Source organism: Pezoporus wallicus, unplaced genomic scaffold (assembly GCF_028554395.1).
Source record: "Pezoporus wallicus isolate ANWC-B61680 ecotype Strahan unplaced genomic scaffold, APGP_CSIRO_Pwel_v1 scaffold_3294, whole genome shotgun sequence".
Lineage (NCBI taxonomy): Eukaryota > Metazoa > Chordata > Aves > Psittaciformes > Psittacidae > Pezoporus > Pezoporus wallicus.
The window spans coordinates 1,109,776-1,135,535 of NW_026635478.1; the positions used below are offsets into that span (position 1 = coordinate 1,109,776).

The window sequence follows — 25,760 nt, forward strand, 5'->3', positions numbered from 1 at the left end:
CAGGAGCCATCTCCCTCCTACAACAAACACATCTCAAAATACTTCACAAAGGAGGCCTCTATCATTACCCTCCTTTTACAAAAAAGAAAGCCCTGCATCATGGAGATGACTTGCTCAAGGTCACCCAAACATGCCAGTGCCAGAACAAAGTATAGAGCCCAGATTTTCTAGTCCCAAACCAGCTCTTCAGCCTCCAATGCCTCCATAACAAGCCTTAAGCGCTTAGTGGTAAATGTATACTAAAAACATGTGTTTTACCTTTAAAAGAGAATGGATTTTACAGGCAAAACACCTGGGTGGGGCAGAAATGGAGAACTACTTGCAGAAGTTCACAGTTGCATAGACTTCTTTCACTTCCTTCTCTGAGCTCCAATTTTCCATATTATATTTCTCCACCAAAAAACCCTGACCAAACCAACCAGTCCCTCCAAAAAACCTGAAACCCACACAGAAAACAAGAAAACAAAAAACAAACCTCAAAGCAGAACAGGAGCATTCCAACCTTCTAAGGAAATTACGGGCTTCTATTACCACAGAAACAACCAAAACCCCCCACAGGTTTCATGTTTTCCAAGTACTGCTGAACATACCATCAGAGAACACATCACAGCTTTGAGAATATTAGCATCTATATTCTTGCAACCAATATTAACAAAGAAAGCCTCTAAACCCATGCTGCCTTTTTAAAAGCTCCACATATCTGAAGTCAGATAAACAACGCTTTACAGACAAACACAGCTGCCTAAAAACAAGCTTCCTGGAACATGTGAAGACTGGCTTCTTCTTAAACCTCTAAAAGAGTTTGACAGTACCTGTCAACAGGAGCCTGTACTGTGGAATCCTCTGAACCGGCTTGAGCAGATAGTGCTTCAGGGCCAAACTAGCACAGCGGGGACTCATCTGCAAGAAACACCCAACATAAGTACCGATTCTGTGGCAGTCAAGAATTCCAGCACAAGAAAATGTACCTACAATCAACTAAACGATTACATTGGATAAGCTTTATCTTGAAAAGGTGTGACTATCACAGAGTTAAACACTACACTACAGAGCAAGCATTTCTGTGGGGAAGACCTCATGCAAAATTAATCATGTGTTGAAAGAGTACGGTAAGCACTCGTACTCTGTGGATTCAAAACAGGTGCTTTTGCTTATAAGGAAGAGAGGTGAAGCTTCCCAGAAAAAAAAAAAACAAAGGAAACACCAGCGGCAAGGGCAACATGCCCCTTTGTAATTAGTCAGTGCTCATTAGGCAGAAAGGCAGAGGAGATAGTGCTCACTCCAAAGGTTTTGGTTAATTCACACCTGTAAAGACAACACAGAATTAAAAGATTCTTGCCTCCAAAATGTTAATTATCTTGAGTCTGCATTCAAAATAACATGCATCTGAAACATGGAATCTTTATAAAGGCCTCTTATCGTCTTCCTGTCTTTGGCTGACTCTGCCTCAAGCTCTTCCTTTGCCCACTGTAATCAGCCCTTTGAACCACTTGCAAGCAGAGTAGGGATTACCCAAGGGGTAGGGACAGCCCAAAGGGAAGCCCATGTAACAAGAGGTAAATTCACAGTTTGCGTGGATCATGTGCTCAGGGAGCTTGCACCTCTTCTCTGTTTTGTTTTAAGGGCGTTATGTAAAAATCTGGCAACGCTCTTAGGGAAATGAATCAGCTTTCATCCGATTCCGCATGTGCTGGGTTTGAAACCTCTAGAAATACACTGATGAAAAATATCACTTTTTTATGTTTCCAACTAAAATGAAACACCACTCCCATGTGTAAACTACTGCCCTGTGATGTGGCAGAGAAATCAACCTGGTAAAACAGGACAGTTAATCAGAGTATAGTATGATTGTAAAACAAAACTAAAAAAACCCGGCTGAGTTAATGTGTCTTTGATATAATCTGTAGCAAGTGCTGCATTTTGAGAAAATCAAAGTCCTTTATCATATCTCACAGTGGTAGCCAAAGTCACTAGCTGCTTCACAAAACCTGAATTTACTTCTTTCCACTTCTATCCTACTAAGTCTCAAGCCAAGACTGCAGGAAAACAAACCAGCCACAAAAATCCCACTAAAAACTCCCAAATAAACAAACAAACTTCAGGATAGTCTAAAGCCTTATGGAGGATCACAACTCCTGAAAAGCCACAAAATAGGATATATCTTACAAAAGACTACAGTACCTCAAAGTCTTTGACTACTGAAGCAAAACCTGCATTCTTCTTACACTGTTCATCTAATAGTGCAACGTTTTTATCAAATTCTTTGATGTAAGTTGAATACATCTTTAAGTAGGGACCCTTTTTAACAAATATATCAGCAATTCTTTGATGTTCAAGCCTAGAAACAAAAAACAGAGTAATAAGAGTGAAAAAGAACATACATCTTAAGCCTACAGCAAAACATCTATCTTCTTTTTTTTCCACAGTAAGATGTGCTAGTGTATGCTCTGAACAAAAAGCTTACAGTTCATCAGATAAGCATCCATCTCACTAGCTATGCTGAAAAGCCTTATCAGACACACCTTGACACACTGATTTAGTGTTAGATGAAAACCACTTAATACACAGTCTGTATAGAATGGTCTTGAACCCTTTAGTACAAGTTGGATTTCTGAGGAGACAGATCTTTAAACTTCAAGAAGCAGTCTCCACCTCTTAACAGCAAGCATGGGATTACAGTCTTTATCCATCTCAGTACCTTTGTATAGCTCATTTAGATCCACCCACCAACATAACTGAGAATTGACTTCAATGGGATTGAGGCTGTCAATCAACATTATGCCTGGTTACATCTCAGCTACCTTTAAAATGCAAACCAGTCTTCAGGACAGCCTCATTTTCCTATAATGAAATCAGTCCACTTACTGTGCCTATGCAGGGACCAGAACTTTCAATTAAAAAAGACATTTTAAAACAAAAAGCGTGATTGCTAAACACATGTATTGACCATTGCATCTTTCTGGATACATCTAAATAGCAAAAAGTACATCTCAATGGAAAATTATCTCCTGTCCTTTCCAAGTCAATTCTGTCATTTAAAAAGGCACATGAAACACAAACAAGAGTCAAACCATGACCACATGGAGTCACATCAACCCCACAGATAAATTTCAACAACATCAAAGCAGTGGTATCTCTTTATTGATAGTCACCAGTGAGATAATCGCTCTTCCAGTTCCCTCAGGAGGTCCCGATTGAGTTCATACAGCTGAGGTAGGTAGTACAGGATCTGATTCAGGATTCTGTCCTCAATCACTGGCTTTCCAAGCTGCCTAGAGGCATGCGCCACAGCATCCCGGAAATCCTGCCGGAGTACAAAGAGGACAGAACCCCCCCTTCCAATGAGTGAACAGCCTTCAAAGCACCAACACATACAACGGGTTCTCTCTGCAGACATTCCAGGCGCTGCTCCCTATTACCAAAGGCAAGGCAGGTACCATCTGGGTTATGTTTCACTGCAGCTTCAACTTAGTCCCCTGGGACTGCCTTAATCCCTTTGGTTTGAGGCTGGAGCTTTACTTTTTTGCTCCTGTATGCATAATGTAGAAGTTGTTCATTATTTTTACAGCATGCCCTTAAGAAATGTGCTGGTACTACATAATGAGGAAATTACAGGGGTAAATATCTTGTATCTGGCAAGGGTGTTAGCAGCCTTCAGTATCTTCTTGTTAATATTTGGGTCAAAAAGAAGAAGTATCAGCTAATACAATCATAATCTTACTTTAAAATCATGCTAATTTTCATAAGTCATCTATAAATGCTCTTTTAGAAGATGTGCCTCTTGGACAAAAATGTAGGGTCCCAAAAAATTACTATATGTAGCCGCTTTTCTATATGCAGAAAAGATCACAACTAACAAAAAGATACAGTAACAACATATGGGAGCCATGAGATTACAAATGTTAACAATGATCAGAAACAACATCGGTATATTCAAAACATTACTGGGAGGGGGGAAAACCCTGCTTGCACTTGAAGGATCTTCTTACAGCATTTCTATGCTATAAGAAGATAGCGTTTTTATGCTATAAGAGCTCCCAATAGGACACAGACAAGGCTTACTGGCCCTCATCAAACTATTTAGAATTAAAATCTTGGCCCCACACAAGTCAGTATGGCCAGGACTGTACCACGTCGAAACTCAATATCCGTTACATGAGGTATTTTTCCTGATCACATGCAAACAAAACTTCCAAAAAAGGTTAGCCATTAGCATTTCACATGAAAACCAGCACTGCCTAAACTGACCAAAAAGAAAATCCAAATTAGGTGGCGTGCTGTATGATCGTGTCTCGCTTGAATTTGAGCAACAGTGGAAAAAAGACAATCTGTAATAGCCCTTTTTGAGCCTGTGGTCTGCTGAAACCTGATAGTGTGTGCACGATCTATAGGTATCCTGAGAAAGGTGACTAACAACATGTTCCTAAGTACAACGATGAGTTTTATTTTAAGTGTGCATGAGGGCAACACCTGCCTTTGAGAATCTGTAGGGTCATCAGGTTTCCCCCTCCCCAGGTCTACCACTACATGTCTTATTAGCTATCTCATCAGTCCAGCATCTGGCACTGTTTAGGGTCTCCCAAACTTAAACTGTCTCAACTTTCCGCTGCCCTCTCTCCTCATTACGTCAGCTACAGGCAGCGTGAGCTCCAGACACACTTTCTTGCTTTGTGACCCTCTGGGTCACAAAGGCTGTGACTGGGCAGAGTTATGACAAGAAACTGAAAGGCGATACAGGGTGATGTCTGTGATGGGGGAAGGCTGAGAACTAAATACAACGGAGTTAAAAAACAGATGGCGTTATTCATATGGAAATGTTCTGGTTTACATCCTCTGCGCAGACTAGTGACACATAGGTTAACTACCAGCTGCATCTTATGGGTTTTCCTGACCCTAGGGCATCGCTTAACACTGAAATGATACATGGAATTACAATGGCAAAAGCTCAAATGAGGCATTCTGGAGCGCTTCATGCAAAATACATCATCATATTATGATAATATTCTCTCTCTCCCCCCTTCTTATCCTGTCCCTTCTCTTCCCCCCCCCCCCCACCCCCCCCCCCCCCCTTACAGGCACACACAATATACTGTATGTACTTTGCCATGGGATGAAACAAGAATTTCATCTGAATGTTGTAAGGCTAATTACATGACGAAAAGAAAAGTAGTTTTGTCTGTAGTGTAATCAACAGCCCAGGCTTTTCCCTGACCAAACAATAAAAGCGGAGCAGGGAGCCAGGTTTAAGCACCAGCAGATAAGACAGGAATGTCATTTGTAGTTAACAACATTTATTTATCTTCTGGATATAGCTTTCAAAGAGTCTGCAGGATGTTCTCCAAATCCAGATTTGATTTTTCAACTAGCTTGATCCAAAGTCCATCAGCTTCATGAGGCTTTGGATCACACCATGAAAGACTCTACCATTAAAACAGCCAACCAAAACTGCTTCATCGCCCTCTCTGTACCCCTCCACAACTGAATAAATGAAGGAAGCCCTGCAGAGAGGAAATGCAGGGAAGAAAGATAACGTGAAGCTTTCAAATGATGCAAACCAGTCTGCTAAACAACAAAAGAGCTAAACTTCAACACTTCTTCCAATCTATTTTTTATAATTATCAAGTCTTCACTACAGAAGCAGTACAATGCATTTGTCACTGTAACCATATTAAGCTTTATTTTTAATCTGACAGTGGGTGTGAGGTAACTGTCATGCCAAGTTCATCTGGAGATAAACTGAAGAGTCGGAGGCAGAGAGCACATGCCTGAGGAGTGGGGGTAGAGTAAGTCAAACAAACTGTAACAAGGCTGCAGTTAACAGTGTTTACACTTGAAGGTACTGGCCTTCTGCAAAATTCCTTATCCAAAAGGATAAAATACAGAATAGGTCTGTTTTAATTACCAAATGCAAAATATGTTAACTTAAAAAGTAAATCCTGAAATTTCACTCCCAAGCGTAAAAAGCATTCAGATATGGGCAACTTTTTATACAACTAGGTGAATGACTCAGAAATTAGAAATTGCAGTAATAGTCATTTAATGCACCAGAACCAAATCCCTATTAACACTAAATCCATTCCCTGCTAAATAAAAAGAGAATAGCTGTTGCAAATAATATATACATTGCTCTTACCTATATATACCTGCAAGAAGTGATTCGTATTACAAACATTTAGCATATATATATGCTATATATCTGTATATGGCTATATTTAGCATATAGTACTACACAGCACTGCTGAAAAGCACTACTTTCATCAGTCTGTTCAAAGACAGTCACCTAGGTTGTCCTAGAATTTATTCTGTTTGAAGCAGTGCAGTCATCCATTACAGTGAATTGTAAAGAGAGATTTTTCTAATTTAAAATGAGCCTTTCAAATATTACAATCTTCCCCTCTTAAAAAAACTTGTCCAGCTTTGGAACTAATGTGCTTATTTCATTGCAAAACACCAGTCTTACAACTGTAGACAAAAGTTTCATATGCTGCATGACAGAAAACAAAAGATTATGCTAGGTATCCTGAATCATCCCAGCTTCTTACCAGGGCAATTTTTCCTTTCAGAAGGAGGAAGGCTATTGTACACTTTCTGAAATGCTGGTTTACAGTTTCTAGTTTTACATTATATTCTGGTCCCGTAATAATCCTTTACACAACTTTTTACTGCTTGGGCAAAGCCAACTTGCCTAAAGGCAACGTCTTTAAGAGGACGGCACTCATTACCATCCCCGGAAATCACATTCCTTCCAAACCAGAAACAGTCTTAGTTTATTCTAGACTAAGACAGCATGCTGCTAAGTACTAGTTCATATGAAAATCTAGTCTAGGCAGTTTCAAGGGCTTCTAAGTACATACTGTTGCTGAATGACTGCCTGATAAAACATTCCCAACTGGAAAATGTTTAGGGAATTTTATTTATCCTATAAGTATACACTCCCCCCTAGAGCTGTGCAGTTTTTAAGCAGTATTTGAGAAGGACACCACCTTATGTTTCCTTCTGCCCCTCCTTCACTGCAGTGTCTTTAAATAAGCAAAGGGCTGTGATATCTGAAATAATTCTGACCCTATCGTGAATCATGTGTGACCAGCCCACACACTTCCCCTCTGCAAATGCCCTGACTCAGTCCGTCTCAGTCCTTTCCACTGGAGGATTCCCAGCACACAGCGAAGTGACCTGCCTGCATCAGTCTAGGGAGCAAAGGAGTAAGTAAGTTTAGTTGTTAACAAAAATAGGTACCAACCAGATTAACCCCTCACTCAGCTGCTGAGTGGGTTAAGTACACCTTCAGGTGCTGAATGAAGATAACTTCATATGGGTGAAATTAAAACTTCTCATAAATTTAACTGAAAGAGAGAGAACTATGTGATCTAAACGTGGTCACATATTTTACTCCTAAAGCTTCAACTAATATTCATCTTGGATCTGTTCTCCTAGAACATACCATCAGCAAAGCAAAACCAAGCCATAATCCCTTCTGCTGAGACACAACTCCCAGCTAAATACACCTGCAGATAGCTCAAATATCAGTTTAATTTAAAGGAAAAAAATATGCTTGCGCCTGGACGCTTTTCAAGGAACACACATACACACATCCTACGGGGAGGGAGGAGGGAAGGGGAGGAAGTTTTACACTCTGGGGAACAGCCAGGCTGCTATATGTGACAAACTGTAAACACAAATGGTAGGAATATGGCTACGGAAGATTTCAGAAATACATTATTTAAAATATAAATAGGCAGTCTTAACTGGAGTTAGACTATTCTAATGCATCAGGGGTGCATTAAGTAGGGGAAATTCAGATTGGATATAAAGAAGAAATTCTTTCCTGTTAGGGTGGTGGGGCACTGGAATGGGTTGCCCAGGGAAGTTGTGAATGCTCCATCCCTGGCAGTGTTCAAGGCCAGGTTGGACAGAGCCTTGGGTGACATGGTTTAGTGTGAGGTGTCCCTGCCCATGGCAGGGGGGTGGAACTAGATGATCTTAAGGTCCTTTCCAGCCCTAACTATTCTATGATTCTATTAGCCATGAGCTGTTCAGTTAAACTATAGCAATAATAGTTAATGCAGACTATGAGTAAGTGTGGATCACAACATTTTTCAAACATAGATTAGGAGATTGCTTCTGGAAAGCTGCCAAGTAGTTCCACACCCGTTTTCTCAGGTAGTGAGATCATTTATGAGTCTTTAACAATATAAGATGGTTAATTTCTTATAATAGTCAATGCTTTGACTGTGGCATAACCTCAGAACGTTATTTCAAGGAATGGGCTTGGTAGTGGAACAGCGTTTACTTCCAAACCAAAACTATTTCACTAGCCATCTTAATGAGATTACTACAGCTGCAATTCATTGTCAAATGCCTCAATCAGCAATTCTAAAGCCCTTCATAGACTAAAATTTATCAACATATTCATGTAAAGATTGGTTAAATACTGAAGTTTTGCAGATGGAGGAAAAGGAGTTTGAGGTTGAGAGGATTTTATACAGCCAAGCAGTAGGTCAGTTGTAAGCCAGGACCAGAGGTCAGGACTTCCTTTGCTCCAAAACCCATAGCTGTTTTATTTCTCAAGATACACATTACATTCTTCTCCCAAAGCTACTATGAATTATTTTTCATAACATTTGGCTACAATATATAAAAAGACTAAGTTTTTACATAAAACTATATGTTTAGTGGTAGACTTGGCAGTCCTGCGGTAATGGTTAGACTCAATCTTCAAGGTCTTTTCCCACTTAAATGATTCTGTGATTCTATATATAGCTTATATTGTATACTTTTGCAATTGTCTTCTGAAAACTGAAACATACTAAACCAAAATTTCTCAGTCTTGTGTCTCCAGAAGGACACACAACATAAAAAAGAAAGAAGTGTACCTCTTACCTGCCTTCTTCAATAAGAGGCTGATCTTGTGGCTGCAGAAAAGTTAGAGGTGCCTCCTGACAACCTCCTACTTGTTCTCAGAGTCCTCATAAGGACAGAACAGGTTTAAATGGTCTAAATCAGAAGCTCCAAAAGCTCAGGAAAAAGCCCACAGGACTAAGGTTTTCTTTGCTCACACAGCACAAAATTACACACTCAGCCTTGCCGTGGAAGGACCCCTATCAAAAAAACATGTTCTTCTGCTCAACCAGAAGCCTTACCACCATACCACAGCAGCAGGAGGAAAAAGAAATCAAAAAGAATGGGAGAACAAAAACAGCTGTGGGTTTTCGGGAAAAAAAAAAACAACAAAAAAACAAAAAACAAACAACCCACCCAACAAAATTTGGGTCAAAAATAGACAAAAGAAATTAAAACAAATAAACCAGGCAGCTTACCCCTAGAGCACCAGGATGCTGCTGAGGTCCTCTCACTTGTGCAAAACCAACCATTTCCAAAGAATCTCACAGCAAAAAAAAGTACAAATGGAACCAATCCTGCCTTACTCCTTTTCCAGGAACACTAGGTGTTTTTTTGGGTACCAAGTATCTCAGACAAACTTGTTTCTCTTATGTCACTTACGTTTTACATTCAGTTCACTGTTCCTTTTTTTTTCTGCAAGTTCCCTTAGGGAAGGAACAACACTTTTACCCTTGTTTACCCACTTGTTTACCATGCATGAATTATCTCACAAAGAGGCATACTTATGAGCTGATCTGATTTAAGCCCCTTTGTTTTCAAGGAGTTTCTTAACAGCATTTTACTGGAATTTTGTCCTCTAAAACAGCATTACGATAGTTACAGGAATACAGAGAATTCAAGATTACATCTGAAGTTTGATTACTCCCTCAAGCAACACCATTCACCAAGTAATATGAGAGAGCAGCAGTGTGCAAAGCCAGTGAAGTCCCTTATCTCTGCTATGACCTACTTATTTCATATTGTTGAGTGTCCCCAAGTGTTTATAATTTTCTAGAGAACTTTTACATTCTGTCTTTAACAGCAGCAGTCAGTTATACTTACAACGTGCAACAGAGTCCAAACACGCTGGCACCCTTGTATCTTGGGAGTGGTGCTCCACCTACCTTGACTTACCAATTTAAAAGAAAAAAATGCTAAAAAAAAGTAGTATCAGTGACACTTGCAACCAGTTCACAATCACATTCCCACTTTATCAACTGCTTCAGACTCCACTTCAACTGCTCTAAGCAGTAGCAACTTAAAAACCTTTTTCCTGCATCAACAGCCCTGTTCCCTGACTGTACTAAGAGCCATGAGCTGCACTAACTGGCAGTGGTAAAACAGACTGAGGAGAATACTATTCACTTCAGATCATTGTTAATGGAATTAGTAAATTTCAATAACTACTCTTTGGAAAACCACCAGTAGGTGTTTCAGAAGGTGTAACTGAGCCTCCCCTGACCACCCAAATCTCTACTATGGGTAAAACAGCCCAGCCTGGGGAGAATCTGTGTTTTCATTCCATAAATCTGTCAGAGGTTGCTTGCCTGACAGTTAGTAATCCTGACAGTGAGGCTAATAAGCCAAGTGGTTCAGTGCATGTGAAATGAAAAGGATAGTTTTATCAATATCCAAATATCAGCCACAAGAAATACACGATTAAACAGATTTAATAATGTCTGTGCTGAACACACACAAATCCTCAGGCATGCTGTTCTGTGGAAATTGGAAATAAAAAAAATGTGTCTCTTCAACCCTTCTCAAGGGTGGCAATTCTTATTTAATGAAGAATGCACACACACACAGAGCCTCAAAACCAATGCCCACTCCAACAAGGACATCACCAAGGTTCCTGCGGCAGGCCAGAGGACAAGATGAGGACAAACTGTTTCCTTGACTCCTAGCCTAGCATCCTCTGCTATATCAGGCTGAATACATGTTGATATTGCTAGCCAACAAAAACATTTCTAATGGTTTTCATTTGGCAGCTAGAAAATAGCATACTGTCACAAAGGGAGTTGAGAGTTATCCATTAAGAAAAAAGCATTTAGTATTGCACATTTACACTGTGTAGACAGCCTGAAGTTTGTCCCAGAAACTTCCTAAACTCCCTACTATCTTCCCTCTCCCGCATTCTTTCTCTGTTTGCCTGCATACTCAGCACCAACGCCCTTTTCTTCCAGTACCATGGCATGTTACTTGAAGAACTGATACAGTGAAAAGCAAAGACACCTTTAAGTTATAACTTATATACCTGAAAAATATGATAATTAAAATCATACAGCTTAGATTTGTCTATACTCATCAGAACAACTCTCTTCCTTTATCCAGTACTTAAGCTTGAGTTCTGTACTAGAATCCATATTGAATATAAATTATATATTGGCCGCAACTGCCTGGCCAAGCTTTTAAAAACCAAGCTTGACCAGAACAAGAAAATCAATTACAAGAGGAATCAGTAAGTGGTGTGGCAAGTTTTTGTTTCCTGAAAGATGTCTGTATAACAGGACTGTATACATCCATCTATAAAAGCCTTTGTTCCCCGTTTCACAGAACATGCTTCTCAAGAGACAGAGATAGACCAATGCATCTGTTTGCAATATAACCACTTCTACTGACCAAGGGAAAAAAAAAAAAAAAAAAAAAATCACTATGCATGCGCTTCATAGAGTGACAAAATGGAACAAACTATTCCACAAATATCACATAAGTTGGCAGAAAACACATAAAACAGAGCTAGAGAAAGCCACATCATTCATTAATTTACTATTATCACTTTCAACACAACACAGCATGTTTAACAGATGACTGGTTTGCATAAACATGGATTAAATACTTAACCCTTGCTGTGGACAACACGTTGCTCATACTACAATCGCAGCTGTTATCAGAAAACAAGCATCTGTCAAAGAATTGTAGCCCCCCAAAATATACTGCCATGGTGATGGATGCACCATTAGAGTTAATGAATGTTTATTTTAATGTACCTTTTCTAAAGGTTCCTGCCTCCCCCCATTGCTTTATAAATTATTCTAATCAAAGATTTACTTTGGGTGCTATGGTACAAGCTGGCTTATAAATATGATGCTGATTAATGCAAATGGATATATATTCCATTTTCAATATTCAAGCAACATCCCTGCTTATCTGGAAGTCTGAATAAATTAATTAAGGAGATGCAGAAGGAACCATCAAAATATTCATCCATTATATAAAATCTGAAACTTTAAAGTTATACTTAATTAGATTAACTTTTATGCTTTGAATATGTAGACACAACAAAAAAAAAAAAAAAAAAAAGTCACACTCACTGCAATAAAGCCTAAACATAGAACTTTAACAGATTAAATAAATGGAAGAGAAAACTTCTTTTTTTGGGTACTTACAATGTGTAAGAGCTTTAGCACATCCACAAACCTAGCAGAAAAGCAAGAAAAAGCAAATAGTTACATTTTAATTGCCCAATTAAAATAAATTCAGTAGCTGTTAAGTATAGCACTGGCACTTACACTTTCTCTGAGCTCATGATCTCCTTGGCAATATGGTAAACCTTTGTTTTCTTCCCAGCTGCCTTACCCTGCAAATAAAATTGTATGTTATACTATGCACCTACTAAAACTGTAGCTAGTAATTCCTCAAACTCAATGTAATTATTCAATAGTTATTTCTAATAAAAACGTTTTACACTACTTTGAGATCTCTCAGATTTGGAATCTTCTGGCCTTTCAGGATCTGTGAGAAAATCAATTTAGCTTGTAGCTGGAAACAACAATAGTAGCTAAGAGTAATTTTTGTAACACTATCAGCCTTTCTATTTAATTATTACAGGAAGCATTGAAGCCCATTAATAAACGAAGCCCTAGCAAGTGACAATTATTGTTCAGCAAAAGTAGTACAAATAGTATTTCTATATTATTTGACACACCCCCCACACCACATACCCCCCAATTAATACAGCAACAGTAATATCTGCAGTAAACTCAAGTGGGTTTCAGTAACATCTTAAAAGAAAGACACTTCTTTTTTTTTTTACTGGAAAAAATGACAAAAGGAGAAAGCAAGGAAAAAAAAATGACACTGAAAAGTCAGCTTCTGACAATCTACTAAAGGAGCTGCTGGAATAACTAGCAACCATACTGCAAAGATGTAGAAGTGTGAGCCTTGTCATCTACCTGAAACACCATAGATGATTATGCTGGTTTTTACTGCACATGCATTTGGCTTTCAAAAATGAATGCTATTGTTCAACATCAGACAGAAGGAACAGGTATATCAAAAGGGTGTATCTGTCAGGATTCAGCTGTCTTTCCTATGCAGTGTAACTCCCATGTACCATTTCCCCCACATAAAACACCTTTCTCCATTACAGCTGTCATGGTTTGCCATATGCTTCTCTGCTGCCAGCTGTCACCACATCTATTAGACATTCAGGCTTTCATTTTAATTGGCTGCAAAGAAAGAACGCAGATAAGGAGCACCAAACATCACAGGATATGACCATAAGTGCAGTGGAAGTCCCAGAGAGCCTGTATTGAGTATGGTAGTATAATGTTGGCATTATTTTCATAGTTCATCTAGAAAATCAGGTATCGGTGGCATTTTATATATATATATATATATATGAATTTTTGCTTCATAAGCACTAATGTTGCAAGATTTGTCTGGAGTTTTAGCAGTTCTCCAAACCTATAAACAAGTCTCAAGAGCTGGAAATCAAACCATGGAACCAACTATATTCATAGGTTGGTGTTAATGATATTGTTATATTCAAAATAAAAAATAAATGTAAATTACTTTCCATTTTACTCTAATGCCAAATTAATAAAATTAATTTCTAAATTTAGTAATTTCGTGTTGCAACATATATATGCAAATTATATTCTTTATTTCGTGTATTATATAGACATCTTCACACAGAGCTGCGATTTTTCTCCTAAAATTAAACTTCTTTCCAAAAACCAGTCAGATCTACACATTGAGGGTCAATCCGATTCAGGTGAGATTCTAACACCCATCCTCAGGCCTCAATACGTCTTTAGAAAGCACAGCTGACATGCTCCCTACAAGACTGAATTCACAAATAACTCAGTTATGCAGAGCAAGGTATCTGCCATCACTGTAGATGTGACAGTTGCAAATGAGATGAAAATTAGTATTTTCAGAACAAGATGCTACCGCTAAACAATTACAAAGTGAAATATCACAGTCTGTTTTCAACCCCTTTTGAAAGACTTTTCACATACCAGCTGGCACTGAAAAGGCCACTTTGCATTTGCTCAGCCAAAGATACTCTGGACCTTAGAGAGCCTCTAATGGCAGAACTGAAGGGATGCAAATTGGGCTATCAGGCATGGCATTGGGAAAGAACCTTGTAACTTCTCTAACAGATAAAAAGCATCAAAACAGCCAGATGCTCACAGTAACAGAAAGTAAAAACAAGCCTAGCTGATGACTGATGCAGAGACTGCTTCTTTCTCCTCTGCAGCTGCTCTGCCTGTTAGGAAGTTGGTTGTTAATGCCCAGCTGCCAGCCACACATGCTGCAGGAGGCTGAAGCAAGCCTACGAGCAGATGCTTCACAGCAAACACTGAATTACTCCATGAAACCTGCCCAAGAAGCCTCCTAATGGGGATGCTTTTCTCTAAAACTCTGTCATTAAAGGTTTAGGGCATTTCTATAGGCATTCAAGGTAAGTTAGCTTCTATTGCAATACAGTCCTGCTTAGTTTCACATGCACAAGCTTTTCCCTTGACTTACTTTCCCTCCCCCAGTTTATTCCGCTCAGAAGATTTGGTTATATGACATTTAGGTCTGACTTCATCATCAAGTCTTCTCTTCCAGCACTAAAACATCTCATTGCCCTTTTCATTTTATTTTATTTTTTATCTTATTTATTCATTTCTTAGGAAAGGAAGGAAATATAACTACTATCAAAGGAAAGAGAGCTGCCAGGACTGATGCTGAGGACAGGCATTGGTCTGTGCGCAGTCTGGTGCCAGGGAATCCAGGACTGAGAAATAAGAAAATGGGTATCCCCAAGGACAGGGATAGGACCCCCAAAACTTCATTTCATTCTGAGTAATTAACACTGTCTTCCTGCTCCTCATTTGAGGAAGAAAGAAGATGAAAATAAGATGAAATATTAAAATGAAAATGAAGAAATAATGAAGGTGGCCAGGTTGGATGGGTGGCTAGGTTGGATGGGGCTTCGAGCAACTTGGTCTAGTGAAAGATGCCTCTGCCCATCACAGGGGGTTTGGAACTAGATGATCCTTACAGTCCCTTCCAACTCAAACCATTCTATGATTCTATGAAAACAGGAAATCATTGAAAGCTGGCACTCACAGAAGCTAGCAGAAGGTCAGACCTTAACCCCAACAGTCAAGGGTGACTTACACTCCTCAAAGGGCCATAGAAGTGGTTCTGCAACCCTACAACAACAGGTCTTGCATGCATACACTAACAGTCTCTCCTTAGCACCTGAGCAGAGAATTAAGGAACTTAAATGCTGAAAGGCATGTTGAGCCCCTTGTGTTCCATACCACTGAAAAGGAAGAATTAAAAACTGCCCCCTGTGCCCAAGCAGTGATTTGGCAGGTTAGTATGTAGAACCTACAAACATAAGAAAACTGTCTGCACAGAAACGGTTACTGGGACACAGCCTTTGCTGCATGGCCAAGATCCCGGAAATAGGACCATCCAAGCAAAACTGCAGCTTCCAAGAGGTTTTTCAGAAGGCCCTCCTCAGACGTTGCAACCTTCACCTAGCCCCTTTCCTTGGACTTCAGCAAGGCTGTCAAATCAAAGGTTGACATTAAATGTTCAGTGTAAAAGACACTGTGCACTTGAGGATCTGTGAGGCATAGATGGCTTCATTAAAAGGTATTTGCAAGTCTCAAAACTGAAGATCTTTAAACACCCATCTTTGCATGTAGCTCTGTAAGATGGGCATGGTAGGCAGGTCTACAGCTCCACAATTCAGAAAAGATTAAGAACATATATGCCAGGCAACACACACTTTTTACTGGGCTATTTCTAAACCTGATCTCTTAGTACCAGGCTAATGTGCACATACAAGTTAAAATTTTAGAAAGGTACTCCAACACTAAACAATAAAAATAGCAAAAAAAAGAAATATATAAAGTTATGTTAATTCAATACCTTTTATATGAAAATATCCCAGCAGGCTACAACTTACAAAATAGAGCAAGAATGATTAATAATTTCAGCAGATAGAGATACCTGTTTATCTTCTGGAGGATCAGGCTCCCCTTTGCTGGAATCAGAATTTGTGTCATCATCTTCATCAGAACTGTTCATGATATCTTCTTCATCTGACTGAAGATCTCCAATTACCATGTTCGGATGATCATGGTGTTCTTCCAAGGACCTAAAATTAAAATATTCTTAGTCAATAAATGTACTATATTTATGTAAAAAGCCTTCTGTTTTACTTCACCATCAATGGCTTACTTGGTATCAAAACCACTAAAAACAGTAGTGGGTAGTCTGAAGATGACAAGAGTGGTAGGCTGTTCTGTACTGGATTCATAACTCTGCAGTGTTTTATCTATGCTGGTATTGATATAATGCTCACTGACAGTGAGCAAAAGCCACAGTACCGTTGGAATATTTATGTCATTCTTATCCATCAGAGTCTGCCTGACAGCAAAGTTTGATAAATCTATTTCCTTACTGCTATGTGCATATATAGTGCAACGTTTGTACTGTGTGCCAGAAGGATACAGAAGGATCATAGCTGTTTTGCTATCTTCTGTCTCATAGCATCAGGACTTGTTCCAGGCATGGTACTCAGGCTGGAGCTTTCCATCTGAAATTTTAGATGCATTTATTACGCAGGGCTGTTTCTCAATGCATACACTGAAAAACTGCATCAGGGATAGCAATACTAACCATTCTGTTCAACAATTCTTTTTTAAAACACAAAAGCAGAACCTTTTGTGATTCAAAACTACCACCCCTCAGAGACAGACACCTTCCAGGGAACTGTCAAAGCTATAAAATATAACCTTATTTTGCTGCTGTACAATGATTACAGAGGTCTCTCTTCATTAGGTTTACCCATATTTGCAATACAGAAATTGCATGAGACAAGCATACAGCCTTCTTCCTCTGACTAGCCTCGACAACTTCAGTAGAGATTTAAGAAATGCAATTTTAGAAGAAAATAGAAAAAAGGGTAAGGAAAGATAATGAAGAAAATACAGACTAGAGGAAACAGAGCCTGAAGTTTTGGTAAAGTTACATAGAAACACAGCAAATCCCTGAACTCCTACTTTTAATCCCTAAAAATATCTGGTAATTGCCAATTACACTGAAGCTGTGCCTAAATTCACATAATCTGTATTCAAGGCCTGCAAAAATATGCTGGAATGCCACAGACTTACTGTGATAGGAGCCAGAAGTTACCCTAGAAAACAAAAAGCAAATCTAGAAACCCTTATTCCCAAGCTGCTACAGTCAGCAGAGATCTCACTGTGCTGATCAACACTTACTTTTGTGCAGCCAAAATCTGTCAGGGCTACACACTTCTTCATACAGCTGCCCTCTGCCTCCCTACGCAAAGGACGGTGATATACGATCTTCTCTTTTTCCTAACTTTGAATCACAAGAAAGCAGGGATGGAGGGTAGCTCTTCAGACCCACTACCTCCAACTATGATAGTCACCAGATAGGAAACCTGTCAGTGTGGATCCCATGGGAGGTGGCTGCCACTAACCTGAATAGCAGAAGTAAGGAATACCAGCTGTGTAAGGATGCTCTGGCAGCCACAGCAAGTTGTTGATTATTCAACACTCAAAGGAGAGTTTGAAAAACAACAAAATAAAATAAAACAATATCCACACCAAACAAAAAACACACAAATGCTGATCACAAATAGAAATATATTTGGAGATGGCGATGAGATATGTAGATAAGTTGGCTTGCAGACAGCCCTTGGTCAGCCATGAAGACATAGAAGATTAAAATAGCTTGCTTCTATTAAGACAACACAGGAAGGACTCAGGAAACACCCAAGCAGTTACTGTCTCCCAAAACTGAATGGGGTGGGGGAAGGAAAGAGACTGCAAAGCTCGTCACTGATTTCAAACAAAATCTTGAGCCAAGACTGCAGCACTCAGGGTGCAGAGACACCCCCATTTATTTCAATTTGGGAATTACCAACTTCACATGGGAAATGAATGGCCACCAGAGAGATGGGCACTGATGACAACAGCTCAAGGAGAACACCAGGGATAGCTCCAGGAGGGCAAAAAAGTGGCTTTTCACTGGAGCTTTTCCTGGTATGGAACAACACTCGTGGGACACTGAGACTTTTGCGGTTACTTGTTAACTTCAGCAATTCAGAAAACCCCTTATCTATCTAATTCAGAGTCAAATGACCTGTTGGCTTGACAATGTTTATTTTAGCAGATGCCATTACATATCCTGTTATTTTATAGATGACAAACATCTTTATTACATCTATAACATTACACATGGTAGATATATCCTCATGCTTTAGTCAAAAACTGCAACAGAAATAACTACTGCTACTCCTTCCTTTACTACATTACTCACAGTTTTACTTTCCACATCTGCCATTGAATCTACATCTGATCTGGAATATTTTTCCCCCATTGAGTATGCAAAATGTATTAAGCACTTTATCTCTAACCACGTTGGAATTCACTTTTTTTGTCCCTTATTTTACTTTTCTTATGGAAATTTTATTTACCTTTTCCCTATCCTTAGTATTTGTTTTTAATTGCTGCTTTATTTTCCTTTAATTAAGATTCCTTTCCTTCAAGAAAACATTATTTTCACAGTTGTGAAATCACAGTTCTTTTGCCTAAGCATATTGTACAGGATGCCCAAATCCCAGATACTGCTGTCATTTCTTATTTAAATTTTTGAGGGAAACTGAAAACTTTTAGAAAACCTGCCCTTTAGGAAGTCAGGAACAAACATTTCTAGATGAGGCTGTATTCTGTTGATACAAACATAACCCCATCACCACTAAAGGATGAAGATCAAACTAAATGGACTGTGTCGGTGAAGCATTTTCTAAGTGAAAGATTAATCAGCTTATTAAATAGAAAGTTTCAATGAAAAACCCTGAGCTATTAAAAATTTTAAATAATTAGCAACTGATGATATAGGATGTTTAGAAAGTGCCCACAAGTGGCAGCAGCTCACCATATACATTTTTTTCTTCCTGTGAATCACAACGTTAAAGCAGAAACCTCCTTTGCTTGCCTTTGTGGTGTGTATGCACCTACTATTTGCGTAAAGGAAACTATGAGAGCTGAGAAAACCATGTACGAAATCTTGCCTATGGCATCTGTCCCACCAAACAAAGCACCTCAGAGTCATCCCTATACGTATTTATCCCATATTTGCTCAGTTGACAGCCTAACATAGCCCTCTGGTTCTTCCACCGGGTACAATTTGTTGATTTTTTTCTTTCTTTGCTTTTGAAAGAAAAAATACAGTGGATGATCAGATGATAAATGATCAAAAGTCTGTTTACATCCAGCCATTTTCCAGAATCAAACAAGCCACCACTTCAGGGATAGGGTGCAATTCTGTAGCCAGGGGTAGATGCACTTCTGGTGGTATCTGTGGTTGTGTCCTCTCTTTCAGAGAAGATGGTGGCAAAGTCACTTTGTTAATCTGCCTTTATCAGCCATGTGCTAGAGAACACATGACTCTCCTTGGACTTACACCTTAACCTTTCATCATAAATACTATGGCTTTACTGTCAAAACAGAAGGTGGTTTATTTACTGATTACTCTTTCTGTACTTTTACCCCTGAAAGTCATCTATAGCTAAGTTCTCTGTAAGTTAACCCTGGATGCTTGTGGCATTTAAATGACTTTGGAAATAACAGCCAATATTTAAATAAACAAAACCTTTTCTACAACATACCAGTTCCCCTTTTCCAAAATACAACATGAATGCAGTAATGGTTATTTTTAAGCGGCTCTTCTGAATGGTATTTTGGGGATACTGTGTACTCTCTCTATCTTGCTCCCTCTTCATCACAATTCTTTGTCCTACCCACAGCAGTACCAAGAGAAACTTCTGCATTATCTGTCATGTGAAACACCATCAGTGCCAACTCACCGTGCTGCCCACTGAGTAAGAATATCTTGCTGTATCTTGTGAGCAAGTTATCTAAATATAGATGTGGGGGGGTTTTGACACATAAAATAAAGGGATCATCAGTTTGCCTCAGAATGAACAGTTTATGGGGGATGAAGAACATACATTACGCTCGTTTTCCTAATGCAATAGTAAATTATTAATGAAACAAAACATGCCAGTCCTAGCAAGATGTACTGCAAGATAAACTATCAAAACTTAAGAACTGCCATCAAGATATTACAGCCAGAAAAATATATCTTAATTAGCATAAAACCCTCTTACTGTCTTCAAAAGATCATAGAATAGTTTGGGTTGGAAGGAACCTTAAAGATCATCTAGTTCCAACCTCCAGGGATACCTTCCACTAGACCAGGCTGGCTCATCCAACCTGGCCTTGAACACTGCCAGGGATGGGGCAGCCATAGTTTCTCTGGGCAACACTGGAGTGGCTCACCAACTTCAGAGTAAAGAGTTTCTTCCTAATATCTTCCTAATATCCACTGTCTTTCAGTTTAAAGACATTTCCCCTTGTCCTATCACTTCTTGCTCTTGTAAAAGGACGACCAAGACTAGTTCAGACTAGCTTATTATAGAAGCTTCAAAATACACCTGAGGCTTCACTTCCAAGCAGTGCCGATTTACACACTGCATAGGACACTATAGCCTCAAGTCACAATTAACATTTCAGACTCAGTTCTTTATTTAGAAGACAAATAGTATTTAAGCTTGACTGAGATGATTCAGAGGGATTCTCTACCGTGGAATGCCCCAACGTCAAGTATTTTATAATATGATGGAATTAATTCAAGTGTTAGCATCACCATATCTACTAAAAAGCAAGTTTCCACAGCTCCAAAGTATTTGTTAAAATAGGTTCAGTCACGCTGCTGCTTTACACACAGTTCTTTGTGTTCTTCATTACTTTTAGATGTTTCTTCTACTTCCATTAAGTAATCAAAAATATTTAGGAATCCTGAATGAACAGACTCTTGTACAAAACACTCTGCTAAATTCTTCTTTTTCCATCCTTTTGTTATTTTAAAAGGAGTGTCCATTCTACTCTGCTTTTTGTAGGAATGTCCCACCATCTTTATCCTTTTTCTGTCTCTTCCTGCAGTATTTCACTGCGCTTTTTTTATGGGTATTTTTGCTTGTTTATTTTTAAAGAAAGCCTTCAACATAGTCAAAAATCACAGAAACTGAAGTTCCTGCTCAACTAAAAAACACACACCAAATACCAGAGCTCCAAAAAGAATACCCTACTATCATATTTCATCTCAAATCCTTTTTGCATTACTACAGCATTTCACAATCCTTTCACTGCTGCTTGCATCTCACTTTCCTCCAGAGAAGCAACAATTGCTATTGCTGTTCATCCATTTTCAGTTTTTAGTATCACCAGTCCCTGCAATCAATTTCAACAATTAAGGCATGTCCAGCTGCCCTTTTTAAGACCTGAAAGCACACTGTCTCTCTGTGGAAGCAATAGCCATTAAGGCTATTTTTTCATCATGCCTCATTACTTGTAATAGCTGTAGGTAAGGCAGCATGCCTCACTGACCGATTCCCTCAATGGATCCTACTTGTACAGTTCTGGGAAACCCCAAGGATAAAAGACGTAAAGGGAGAAAAAATAAGAACAAAAAAAATATGTGTTCTGTAGCTTATTTTCTCTTTTTTCTATTTCCTATCTAAATTCAGAACCTCTCAAGGTAGAAAGAAGGGCTGTGAATATAGAAATAAAGTTAAGATCCTACAACAGTTTAGAGTTTAGGAAGCAATCACCTGATTTGAGTGCTGAAGGTAACAGAAGATGCTCTTGGAAAGCCAAAGCAAAAGTGAAATTACTGCTTAATTAATAATTGCTTGATTTTGTTTCCTGAACTTCCTTTTGCTTTAATTTAATACTTTTTACTTAAGACAGGTCAATGTCTTCATCTAATATTTCTTTACTGCAGGTTTTCGGAAAAAAATCCAAGACAGATTCTAGAAAGTAAGCATACTTGGCAAAGCACAAAGATAATAATGAATACTAACCATGAGCCCTAGCGAGCTCTTATGGAAATCTGAAGAAAACACATGACTGGATAAGTGATAAACAACATTAATAAAAGCATCAATTAATGTACTTTTTGGATGAGTTACATTTTGCTGCAATACCACAGCTCCAGAACCATCCTTAAGAAGCCAACATCAGCACCTGTTTCCTTTCTCAAACCAGTCTGGAAACCAAAATCTGAACTCCGTATCACTCCATATGCAACTGGACCCTAACCCACCTTACCTCATAGCTTAAAGTTCAGATTCTCTAAACAATTGTGACTGTCTGCCATTATAGCTAAAACATTACCTCCTTCATCACAAAATAGTTTGGGTTGGAAGGGACCTTAAAGATCGTCTAATTCCAACCCCTCCGCCACTGGTAGGAACACCTTCCATTATCATGTTCCCCTGCTTTTCATTTCTCCTTCAACCATACAGGACCATTAAGCAGCAAATAAGGATTAAATACAGCCTGGACCAAGTGGCTTACTTATCTGAGTTATTCCCACAGCACCAGTCAGCTTTCTGGTTTAATGACAGACGCACAGATGGGAAGAGCTGAAGCTGAGATCACATCTCTGCTCTCTAGGTGTTGTGGACAGTGTGAGAGAAGGCAGTGGATGCTGCTATGGCTCTCACAGTGCTGGCCTGGCTGCCAGCACTGGGGGCTGGTTGCCTTACTGCAGCCAAGCTGCTTGGGCTTCAATTTCTCTGCCAAAAATGGTGCTTTTTCACAGTGCACGAGAGAGATAGCACAGTGTCCTCTCAAATAGGATTTTACATGCTAAAATTAAAGTTTTGCCATTTGTTCTGCAGTGACAACTCAATGATTTTAGTAAGTTCTTCGTATTATTAGGACTAATAACAAAAAAGGCAACAGGCTGGGACTTTTTAATGGTCTGATGCTAGGGAACATGACAGTTAATTTTGATCTCCCTTTTATTTATATTTTTAAGACTGCTTAAACAGAGCCTGCCTGTGAGATTCATTAGTTCATTTTGCAAGCTATCCTTCAATAGCTGACATTGCTGAGGAATGAAAACACCTCTGTGACAGTCTTTAAACAAAAACAAGCACCACAAAATGAGAGGCAAACAAACTAGACCAACGAATCCATGATTATTTGCATCACTTACAACTGTTGTGCTATATTCCCTCTGGGATGGTTAGGGAACTTTAAGGATACAATTACAAATATAAACACTCTTCAAGAATCACAGCTAGAAAACAGAAACAACTTGCACCCAGCAGAGCAACTACAACTGAAAATGTTCTGTGCACATCAGATTGCTTTTTCAAATTGTAATTTAAAGACTGCAAGAATTGAAACAGAATTATTTTAAGCAGTATCATATGTATTCTATGCGCGCATCTACATTTTTTCATCGAAAGTCAGGACACTTGATGACAGGGATCCACGGTCAAAAGAGAAGCTCAAGATATCTTATTTGAAACAGCTTTTGGTTCAGAGCTGCTTGTGCTTTGAAAGCTGCTGCTGCCCCCCAGGCAAAGGGCTGGCTGCAGCAAGAGGCCAGGTGGGAATGTGGGGAGTTTGCTCCTGCCAAGAGAAATGCCAAGAGCTACTGTCTTTAGCCTTTACCTGCTCACACCTGGTTTTTCTGGGCAAGAAGGATATCATAAACACTGCCGAGAGCTGCCACCATATTTAGCCTGTTAGATCACACCACTGGCAGCTCCTTCTATACTTGGCTAAGCATGCTGCAAACTGCAACACCTGACTTGCTGGAACCAAAGTTAGCCTAGTGTTTGCAGCCAGCAGCATTTAGTTTAGCATTTGTTATCCTCAGGCCAAGTCAGCACTTACTTCTTTCCTCAACAAGAAAAAAATTAATCTGACTTGCATTCTAAGCAAAAAAAAAGCAAGACATTTGTCATATGTGTCTCACACTTAATAAATCTTGGCGCTTTTTTTAAGCCACCAATTCTGTCGGTCACCCTACTTCAGGCATGCTATGGTCAATGCAGTCACCCGCATACTCTGTTGCACGACTTAAAGAAGCACAGTGTAAGAAAGGTGCAAACAGCTCTCAGATTATCTCCATATTTAGCTCTGATTTGCAAACACAAGCTCCCGCAGCACACAAGGACCGCTCTCGCCGCAGGCAGCCTCCCATGCTCACAGGAGCTATCTTCAGCCAGAGCGTTTGTTGACAATTCCCCAGTTCCTTGGAAAGTTCAACATAAACACACACGCATGCTTCAGATGTTTCCACACTCACCATAGAAAAGCTGCATTTAAGAGAGGTCCAGTTCTAAAAGTCGTCCGAGAAAACTGGTGCCCATGGTGTGCCAGTTCAGCTCCAGAGCAGCATGGCACAGCTGCAGAGACAGTCACATCGCCCTGCCTCTGCCTGGGCGGCCCCAGCAAAACTGCCAAAAGGAGAACATGCCAATGGAACAGAATATAATCCAAGAGGATACAAGGGGACAATCTCGAGCACTAGTACAGGAGAGTGAAACACTGCAGCAAAAAATGGGGATTTAAACCTCTGCCAGGAGACTTGTACAGGGGAACAAGTCACTGCATCAGTTCTTCCTGCCACCACCCAAAGCTGTGAGGGATTACCTGCCTCTCAAGGCAGGTAAAGAGGGAAGTCTGCAGAATTCACATCTTCTTGCCTTCTCTTATCATTAATTCTCATTTCACAGGGAGAGCTGCAAGGCTTATGGCCAAGACCTTTGGAAAAAACTCCTGGCATGGAAGTGATTAAGCAATATAAAACAAGAACCCCAAAATATGGCACTCATTTACAATCAGGACTTGTTATTCTACCTTCCCTCACTTCACAAAACAGACCCTAAGGGGAAAATGTTTATAGGGAAAGAACACCAGGATCAGACGAAAAATAACACTTTACTTCCCAGTCACACACACACACACAAAAGAAAAAATACAATTTGGGCACACATTGAATAGACTTCAAGAAAACTATAACCAAAATGTGACAAAATCTCAAATCAAATGCATCAAATAGGAAAGAAGAAACTTAGACCAAGTAAGAACAAAACCTCCTATTAATATCCATTTCAAGCAAAACTGATTTTACCTTGTCAAAGATACCATGACACTCCAACATATAACTATTTCTGCTCCACTACGATCAGAGTTAATGGAAGGCCCTAAATACTTTCGATATTGACTCATCATTATTGTTATGATTTTGGGGTGACTTTATCCCTGAAATCAGGGCTTAATACCTCTCTTCAAAAAGTTCCTAATTCAACTAGAAATAACATGCAACCATTTCACTCCATTTTTTTTGCATGTCAGATACCTAGAAGATGACAAAAGAGATAAGTAGCAGAGTACTCAGAAGGTAGTGACTTGGATCTAAAATAAATATGGAGAGACTTAACTCTTAAATACACAACGGTATGTGCAAGGGCTGATACAGCTTCCTGAACAGTCTGCCAGAAAACATAGGATGGAATAGTGTGGTTGAGAACAACACAGCTGGCTGTAGGGAATAACAGAGCTGCTTGCAAGATTTGACTTGTACTCTCTCTTCCTCTAAACTTTTGCACAGATTAGAAAAAGAATGGGATTTAAACTGTTTCTAAACTATTCAGTACAGAATATCCAATCCCAGAAACAATACCACTGGGGAAAAACAAAACCAAAACCACTAAACCCCCCCGAAAAATCAACTGAACTCTGCGCAGT

General features: G+C 39.3%; 1 protein-coding gene across 2 annotated transcripts in view; it reads right to left on the reverse strand.

Moving 5' to 3' along the window:
• Positions 1 to 25,760, reverse strand: part of FGD6 (FYVE, RhoGEF and PH domain containing 6) — a 70,368-nt gene that overhangs the window by 24,768 nt on the left and 19,840 nt on the right. For both annotated transcript variants that reach the window (XM_057424877.1, XM_057424869.1), the window contains exons 3-8: positions 16,123 to 16,270; positions 12,390 to 12,457; positions 12,267 to 12,297; positions 3,153 to 3,304; positions 2,182 to 2,338; positions 813 to 900 (exon numbers count right to left, since the gene is read on the reverse strand). In XM_057424877.1, the coding sequence (XP_057280860.1) occupies positions 813 to 900; positions 2,182 to 2,338; positions 3,153 to 3,304; positions 12,267 to 12,297; positions 12,390 to 12,457; positions 16,123 to 16,270 (644 nt within the window). The remainder of the gene's footprint in view (positions 1 to 812; positions 901 to 2,181; positions 2,339 to 3,152; positions 3,305 to 12,266; positions 12,298 to 12,389; positions 12,458 to 16,122; positions 16,271 to 25,760) is intronic.